The sequence below is a fragment of the Diprion similis genome, chromosome 4 (genome assembly GCF_021155765.1).
Source record: "Diprion similis isolate iyDipSimi1 chromosome 4, iyDipSimi1.1, whole genome shotgun sequence".
In the NCBI taxonomy this organism is placed as follows: domain Eukaryota; kingdom Metazoa; phylum Arthropoda; class Insecta; order Hymenoptera; family Diprionidae; genus Diprion; species Diprion similis.
In genome coordinates this window covers 11,736,056-11,745,754 of record NC_060108.1, presented here as the reverse complement: position 1 = coordinate 11,745,754, position 9,699 = coordinate 11,736,056, and the positions used below count along the sequence as shown (strand labels likewise).

The following is a 9,699-nucleotide window of genomic DNA, read 5'->3' as shown; positions in this document are numbered from 1 at the left end:
AAATCCCAATGAGAAACTTTAGGGCTTTCTGATGAGTAAGTAAAAGTATCCAGACGGTAATTACTACAAAAAAATTATAAGTACATGAAGTTGAAATTAATTGGAACAAATCTCAATAATGAATTACAAAATAAATGTACCTGTTTCGGCGAATGCCTTATGTATATGGTACGTTCGATATCTGCGTCTGTAAAGTGTGTCTCGGATGTTTAAAAATTCAAACTCTCGTTGTCACTTTTGATGCTACTACATCTGTCTCTTTCTCTATATATATTTTCTGTTTCCATCACTCTATGTTTACTTTTCTTGTCTTCTATTGTTCACGATTCTTGCGTATCAGGTGTATCCGATTACTTGTTGCTAGATCTGTCTCTCTCTATATATTCTCTGTTTCTATCACTTCTATGTTTACATAAGAAATGTTCTATTCTCTCGCCTCACGTGTACCCTCAGTACTGCTCTAAACGCGGAATGAAGCGAATCGTTAAATCGAATCTCTCTCTTTATTTCAAAGCAAACCTTCGAGGATTAAAATTACTGAACTTCCTCTATCTCTAAACAATACCTTTGAACGATTTTTAATCACATACATAAATAACACGTGTTTCTGTGCTGGAATTTTATTCAAAACTTGTATATTTATCAATGAGTTTCACTAACATCCGCAACATATTTCAAGACGCGATCGCTGGTCACACCAAATCTTGATATTCTTCCATAATCAATTAGATAATAATTAGTGTACCTACATCAGTGTCGAAATCCCAGTCGAAAATGGACTGAAAATTCTGATCGATTTGTGCGTCTTCCAAGGGTTTTCACAACGAAGATATGAAGGAACGAGGAGGGCACCTGGGCGCACCTGAGCGCACCTGAGAATCCTGATGCCCGTTGCGCGCGGGGCGAACAGCCAACAGCCAACAACCAACAGCCAACAGCCAACAGGTGAGCAGCGAGGATCGGAAAGAAGACAGCATGCTGCCGGTAGTGTCAGTCGGTGATTGTGATGCGTGAGGTGCGTGCGGTGTTCAAAGTGCGGTGTCGTGCTCTGTGCATAACATATAAAAGTGCGTTTTTCTCCAACTTGTCGTACGATTTCATCCGGAATCATCACCGTTTCTTCTCTCCTCTGTCACGTGGTTTGCTCCTTTGGATGGTTCCAGCCTTCGTCTGATCCTTGATGACGTCTCACTTCATTACCGAGACTCCTTTACAGACAACGATTTTAGTCGCAGACTGTAAAAGGTAATATCGATATATATATACATTAGGGTGGCGCAAAAAAATTAACTATTTTTTTTTATTGAGTCTCGTGTGACAAAATGTTAGTTTTTCATGTTTCAAGAGCCTACTCTAAAGGACAACTCGAAAAAAAATTTTTAAGAGATCGCTCCACATTTTTTAAAATGTCAGAAATCGTCAAAAATCGATTTTTTTTCTCGTTACGGTATAATTTTATAGACAAAAAAAAAAAAAAAAAAATAAGTTTCCGAAAATTTCAGTTCCAAATTTGAATTTTTAAAGGTCGCTCATAATTTTTTTTCAATTTTTTTATGCATTTCTTTAGATCTTTCCGAGCGACCTTTTAATATTCATATTAAAATTTTATAAATTTTTTTTCTCTTATTTAGTAAGAAAGAATCGATAACAATACACCACGAAATGAATTAAAAATCAAACAAAATACTGAAAATATAACGATCGCTTAAAGATTTTTTTTCGAGCTGTCCTTCAGAGTAGGCTCTTGAAACATGAAAAACTAACATTTTGTCACACGAGATTCGAAAAAAAAAAAAAAAAAATAGTCGGTTTTTTTGCGCTACCCTAATATACGTATATATATATAGATACTCTAATTTTTCTGCTCTTTTCTTCATCCGCTATATACTTGTTCTGATCTCGTCCTCGGTGTCACGTAGAGATAGAGAGAGAGAGAGAGAGAGAGAGATATCATTACGTAAGGAAAAGAAAACGAAAATATTACCGAGGAACAAAGTGGCAAGCGTATGTGAGCGCTTGTATCACGGCGAAGTAAAAGTTGCGTTCCATGGCTATTGTGGGTGGGCACATGTCAGGCTTCAATTTAGGATAATGCAGGGCTGGCCGTCCGGCGTATAATATCAACTATTGTTCTCCTCTCGTATGAGGTAAGCCTTGCTCATCCAAACGTTAAATAAATTCCGATTGCACCGCTCCCCGCAGTAGCATCAATTTTCTCAGTACTAATTGTAAATGTCTTATCTCACTTGTCATCTTACTCTTTCTTGTTATTTTTCTTATTTTTCTTATTTATTTTTCTAATTTTTGTCGCTACTGCTTTTCTCCCGTCAAGCTCAACGTGACACTTGAAATTTATTCCAAGAAACAATCTTCTTTGCAGGAATTCCGAATATCTTTCAAAACGGTCCATCAATTACAGTGAATGTAAAAATATTATCAACTAATATTTTTGACTCTTTGTCAAGTTGAAACGTTCATTATGTCTCGTAAAATTATTCTACTGTTTTCATTCGAATCTATAATTGTAAAACAGTCGTTGAAGTTGATGTTACCCTTGCAACGGAAACATATTGTCAATTACACTTTCATGAGGTACTATAACCGCTATATGGTGACGTCATAAACCGTATACATTGTGATTTATAGAGATTGACGATCCCATAATCAACAATCACTTCCCCTGATCTATAATTCCATCTCGTTAATCATCAATTTTCGGAGAGAATCGGTGCGGGATATCGTCAACCCATCGTCGTTATTACTGCTTTTGCTGACACAGCATTAGTTTCATTATCGTGTCCCTGTGTTACTTTCGGGACGAACTTCATCATTTTTAGGATCCATTTTCACGGGCAGAATTGATCGTGCAGTCTCGTGCCTAGACTTGTTCTTAAAAAAGGCGGAGATTGGTTGCAATTAAAACGATATTATCTGAAAAAATGAAATACCGAAAAAGTGCCGGTCGGTCTGCCCTTTTGAAATTGCGTGGGTACGCAAATTTGAAATTCTTTGCAACACGTAACTCGAATAGCTGTGCATCATCCAATTATTTTTCCGCTCCTAAACACGAGAACCGATTCACAGAACACGCGGGATAATTGGCTGTATCGCAGATGCATGAATTCATTGCACGGAAGAAATTTAACGAGATTGGTACTCGTAACGTGAAACGATTTTTTCGATTTTCTCTCTGTTCGTCACATCGTCAGTTATCGCGTTGACATCATTATTCTTTGTGCCTGAAAAAATTCTGCGGATAAAAAATGCGGACTATCGATTTTTCATTTCACTCCATTCTATCGATCGAAGGATTTCAGACTTATACCTACGTGTTTCACGTGTAAAATCCGTCGTACAACGAAACGTATCTACACTTGTACCTTCGCCTGACACAGGATACGTGACTGGCTGTATAGTTAGGGTGTTTGGTCACGCACCGTAGATCGTTCGACGGTCAAAGCCGCGTATAAATAAGCACGTATTATACATACACGAGTTTCGGTCGCGGTGAGGATAGACCCACACATTACTATAGATCTTGACTACGTAGATCGTTTCCATAAGATACCGGATACGTAATTGTCGGGGCGAATGTATCCGTAAAAAATTTTATGTGTACGATTAAAACAAAGATGAGAGTGAAAAACTTGTCTTAGGGTTTAGAATGGTCTTTGATGAAATCGGATAACCAATCAAAATATTCCGTGTCTGACAGTTCATGAATGTATTCGCTATAATACGACCTTTTACCACGGGTAAGGGTAAAAAGGCTCAATTTTTACCTTTTTTAGTTACGCGAAAAACATGAGGATACATTAAAAAACGTAGAGATTGAAAAATGGGTCACTTAAAAAAAGGTAAAAGGTCGTTATAAATGCCCTTTCATTGCGAACTTTAAAATAATCACATTGACTGATGATGTAAGGTTACATGTATCCACCTACGATCTTATGTGCCGCCACGGTTGCCGTCCGATATTGTTTTCGGAGAATGTGAAAAGTTTTTTTAACATTTTTCCCGAAATCGACGGATCTTTATATTTCAAAAATTTTTGCTTCGTTTACGATCTTATACTATTTATAAATATGACGAATAAAAATATATTATGTTGTTGAAAGGGCGTATCCACGAAACCTTTATTTGTTTTTTTTTACTCATTTTAGTCGCTGAATTCGCATTTTTGGCACATACATCCTTATATCGTTAGACATACGATATATTCACAGCATTTTGTGTGTAGAATGTAGATGAGGAGAAAATAACAACAACAGTCTTTGTTTACAAAACTTTGCGCGGAATGTTTGAATTATACTAGCAAATAAATATATTTGAAAAAAAAAAATTTACATAAAGCTCGATAATTTCGATTGGTTTAAACCTTCATGCGCTCGACATGACGTATTCCATGAAAAATTAGTACATTGCAAAGAAAATCCTAACGCAGATATACTCCAGAATAGATTAACTCATTCTTCAAGCGAAAGTAGAAAAATTTGTATGATTGTTAACATTTTTTTAGTGAAAGTAATAATATTGAAATTAGTCAGAGATTAGTATTTATTGATAAGTGGATTAGTAACCACGAAGACTTTTAACAACAGGTAAGGGAGAGGCGGGTAAAACGGGCCCTAGCTGGCAAAATGGGTCCCCTGTACAATAAAATGGGATTTAAAAAAATATCTATGCTGCTTGAAACATATTTTTTGGTTAAAAACAAAAAAATTACGTAGTCAAAATTGGTTTAACATTTTTCTCCCTTAATAGGCCCATTTTGTCTACCTTTCCCCTATACATGTAGATAACCCGAGTTTCAGCAAAAGGATTTTTTCAATCAATCCCACCAAAGCGAATAATTACCACCCCAAATCCCCTCATTAACAATTTTTAACGACTAGCTAATTCAATTAGCTTGCAATTACTATACCTGTTTTTTTTTTAATTTTCCATCGTTGCGAGCTTTAATCAAGCACATAAAACGCACAAAACATTTGTACGACGAAGTGCGCATTCCAAAATTCGCAAGCCCAAGAGCTTTTAAGAGAAATCCCGTCAGCGAAACGGGGGTAAATGGGTGGGCGCGTGCCGTTTATTTATCATTCCATAGGGTATAAATTTATCACCATATTCGGTGAATTTATGCCCGTTGGAGACGGTGGTGTTCCGCGGTGCTTCCTTTTTCCTCAACGAAATACGCGGCCACTCGTCTTTCCGTGTGTCAAGCATAGCTACATTTGTCAGCCCGCCGCGCGTATACGCGTATCATGAAATATCCACTGAGTCCTTTCCTTCGGTTTATCCATCTGGGACATAATATCATATCTCAACGATTTACGAGATCCTAGACGCTTTCCGAGGGCTCTGATTGGTCCTAAGCGAATCGAGTGTAGGCCAGAATGCGAAATTAACATCAACTGCGCATGCGCCTGCGCGCCAGTGCCACTTAACCTCTCCGATGAACTCTTTTCTTAACCATCCTTCAACCGCAGTTATCTGGAATTTTTACCCCGGTGGAAGAAACGTTTTATTATATCAAGCTCGCGGTGGTAATATAAAAAGGTTGCAGCTGTTTTTGTTCGAAAATAAATCTCAACCTGGCGCCGGATTCTCAAGGACGACAGGCGACGCACTAGTCAGGTATTACGTCACGCCTACGCCACCGGAATGGTAATGGCGCTCCTCGATCACCATAAATCCGTTGTATACCTTGCCAGTAACAATTCTCATGTCGATTTTCAACCCTCCAATCTACCAGCCGCAAAACGTATCTCAGAATAAGGCAACGGATATGAAAAGTTTGAATAGCTTGTCGCTCGATATTTCTCGTGATTTTGCACGATCGATTAAGGAGTCGGTTCTTACAATGTATTGAACATATTTGGCAATTTGTAATCAATTTTCCAATTCAACTCTCCCCAGGTGACGCCATGGTCGTATTTAAACCAACGGAAGAGATGGCGCTGATGCAACAGGCGTCCCCGAAACTGCGACGATCGAGGAGACTCTCATCAACGCGAGGACTGATCCCGAAGAATGTAAGGGAGCTGGGAGAGCGTGACCTGAATCAAAAACTGGGACTCTGCCCGATTGTGAGCGTGAGGGATACGGATAAAAAGAGTCTGGACCGTGGTCGACTGTCTCAGGAATGGGATTTCAATGAAAAAATCAGTCTCAGCAGCGGATCCAGTCCCAGGATTGATCTAAGGGCTGGTTTTGAGCTCGCTAAGGACTCTGCAAGGTTAGCCGAGCTCAGAGGAGAAGGAAAGAATTCATCGCGATGGTATGTCGACCGCACAGCCTGCAAGGACTCTAGAATCATTCAGGAAAACGTGATAAAGAGTGACTCCAAGTACGAGATTGGCGTGCCTGAGGAGCCCGGAAAAGTCTTAGGAAAAACGAAAGTGCAGAGGAATCGAGAGAGCGAAACTGCAGGATCGTCCTCTAAGACCATGCAGAGGTCATCGAGGGGCGGAGAAAAGACGACGGGGACGAAGAGTAGAGCAAAAGTGAACAAGGATAAAATCGAGAAGGCGAACGACTCGATATCGAAGAGGTTGGAGCTGATACACGAGCTAAATCAAAGGATTCTAGCTAACTACGAAAAGTTTCAGCAGAAGTCGAAGAGGTCGCATTCGAAGAGCTCGAAGGACTCTAAGGAGGCGTTGAGAGGCTTAAGAAGGGATTCAGAGGTCAGTGGCCGAAAAGCGACCGAAAACTTGAGCACAGTTTCCAAGCAACTGATCGCCTACTCTCAAGTGGCTACAACGAGGCAGAAGACCGCTGACGGGACACGAGATGCTGAGGACTTTCAACGACAGAAATCTGACACGAGCAAGTTTACATTTTCCCGCGATTATTGCGAGCGTCTCGTTTCGAAGCTGGACAAGCCTGAAACGAATCGTAAAAAAGGAAGAGCACCAGTTCCACCGAAGAAACAGTTTTCGAACCCTAAGACGCTACGTGACGTTAATGAGAACTTCAGCATGGCTCCTAGAGCGAATTTTTACCAACCCCAAAATCTCCCGGAAGTCTGTGACTCCAGCTTCAAGGTTACGCGAAAACCACACTCCACCATGTCGAACTATACCGAGAAGAAGAAGCCCTCTAAAGACAATGGGTCAAGGTTTTGCTTGGAAGAGGAAAGAGACCAGAAAAAGATGATCAAAGTCCCGAAAGTGAATTCTGTTCCTCACACAGAATCTGCTTCAAAAGATGCTCGTCAAGGTGAGCTGCACGAACCAAAATGCACGATTGTGCTAGCCAAAAGTGAGAACGTTTCATCGGGGACGTTGGATCATTTTCAAAGGATATCTGAGAGACCAGATGATGGTGAGACTATCCTGGAGAAGAGAATCCTCGACGACTTGAACCGCACGATCAGCAAGTTTGACGTTGAAACAGACACGCCGCAAGCCTCTGCAACGGAAAGCCAGTCTTCAACTGGGAAGACCGAGAGTTTCAGTTCGGATTCTATTGAGAGTGGCTCTTCTCCATCGACGAAAATTAAGAACGGGAGTTTCGAGTCCAACTGCTGTGTCGAGCCCTTCAATTCCTCTTGGGACTCGGGTGTCGGTGGCGACGTTTGCGGGGGCAGCGGATGGGTCAGAGTTCACACCGGAATCGAGAGTAGCTTGGTTTACCTGACCTTGGAAACAACGGCCAAGGACGTTTGCAGGGACATGCTCCTTGGGGAGGACCTTTCCCTTTTCGTGCAGGTGAGTTACTTCCCTTTTCTTTATCGCGTTATCCCTTTCAAGCCTGGAATCTTGATATTTGCAAATCTACAGCTGGGTTATACATAGAAATTAAAGTTATTCCACGGAGGATTATAAAACAAGCCATCTTATTTCAGTTTCAGACAATACCTTGAATTTCACACTATCCTTTTAACTCAACGAATGTATTTTTGAAAATGGCAAATGGCATTACTGATTCTTTAACTTGAAAATCGTTCTTGTTGTACGAAAAACGAGATGAATCTCAGTGTGACTGAAAAAGACTTCAAATGACTTGTGACGTTGCTGCACGGGGTGAAAAATGGCTAAAAAAAGGTCTCAAACGATTTCACGTGACTTTCACACCACTCCACTCTACGTTCACAGAGTCAGAGGTAGATTCGAGCACGAAGTCCTGCCTCTATCCTGCAGGAATTCGTATAGGATAAAAAGTTTCGTCTTCACCCTCTGAATTTTGTTTCTGGTGTTAGCTTGGAATTCTTAAGATTTTCCAGGGTTTTATAGGCCCGATATGACGTCATTTCTGGGGTAGTTGCAGATTGTACCAAGTAGTTGAAATTTTTATATTTTTTTGTTCATGTCTCAAGCGTTGGCTTTTGATTACCAACATCGCAAATCTCGTCGCAACTCGGCATTCGGATTCCTGATCTTGTTACGAAGAATCCCGCTTGTCTAACGAGCATCTGTTTGGCAAATTAGCGAAAAGCCTTGTTATATCCGAGAGAATTCGCGTTGGAACGACACTATAAGGGAACCAGTACTGCTTCTTTCAAAAGACATTAATAGTGTAAAATCAACTTATTTCGAAATCAAAAATTATTTCGCTTGAAACAAAATTAACACATCCTTCGATAAACCATTTCCCATTGTGTAAATGTGGAGAATGGGAAATAATTCAATTTTACCCATGGACCTTACGCACCGCCAGTAACGTTATTGGGCTGAATTCAACCTGAAGTTTACGCAATTAGGTTTGAGGCATCAAAAGGGTAAACTAGATCATCGTCTTGAAAAAATATTTCAACCACAACCTCTTTTTTTACAAAAAAGACCCCGCAAAATCCTTATGGAAATTGGCTACCGATCGAATTGGCTAGATTTTCAGTATGTCATAATACATATCCTCCCGATCAAAAATTCTCATGGACACAAATCCCAGGAATCAGTAGTTTCTAAGATACAGGCTTCGGAAGAAAAGTGTACAGATTTTTTGATATCTATGAATGTCCTGATTTTCATAAATTATAAAGCTACAAGGGGACTTGAAATCAAACAAATCACACGAAAAACTACACGGATGATTCTCGAAGATAGGCAGGAAGCTGCGATTGGCTTCATCAATGCGTTGATTCCATCCATGAACTCGCTGGCTTACTGGAAGGATTTGCAACGTCAAATTTCGCGTGAAGAACGAGACTCTCCGACTCTTGCAATAACCGACTTGTCCTGTTTTTCACGCGTCTGCGGAGTCTCTGCGAATCGGCTGTGCAGTTTTTGAGTGACATATTTGATTTCAAGTCTCCCTCGAAGCTTTGCAATTCGTGAAAATTGCGTAATCCATAGTTATCAAAAAATCCATACAGCCCCTTCCGAAGCCTATATCTCGAAAACTACTAATTTTTGAAACTTGATCTATGAGAACTCTTGATCGGAAGGATATGTACTACAACATGCTGAAAATCAAGTCAATTCAACCGGAAGCCAATTTCCGTAACGATTCTGTGGGGTTCTTTGATGTGGATTTGAAATAAACTTTTATTAAAAAATAAATTGATTTTGAAAGTAGCTCTACTGGTCCTCTTGGAAAAGCATATATATAATGTTCGTCGCTGATTACATGCAGTGGAATCGCAGGCCAGTAATCAATTACCAGTCACCGCACATTTCGAGTATTTTCTGGCCGTACCAGCGACTTTACACTGCTCTTTGAATTCTCAGAAAACTCAGAATTATTCCCAAGTCATTT

At 40.0% G+C, this 9,699-nt stretch overlaps 1 protein-coding gene across 1 annotated transcript in view; it reads left to right on the top strand.

Moving 5' to 3' along the window:
- Positions 1-933: 933 nt before the first annotated feature.
- The window catches only part of LOC124405515 (PH domain leucine-rich repeat-containing protein phosphatase 2), an 88,182-nt gene continuing 79,416 nt past the window's right edge, over positions 934-9,699 (top strand). Inside the window, exons 1-2 of the mRNA XM_046880467.1 lie at positions 934-1,245; positions 5,917-7,712. Coding sequence (XP_046736423.1) covers positions 5,925-7,712 — 1,788 coding nt within the window. The 5' untranslated portion in view covers positions 934-1,245; positions 5,917-5,924. The remainder of the gene's footprint in view (positions 1,246-5,916; positions 7,713-9,699) is intronic.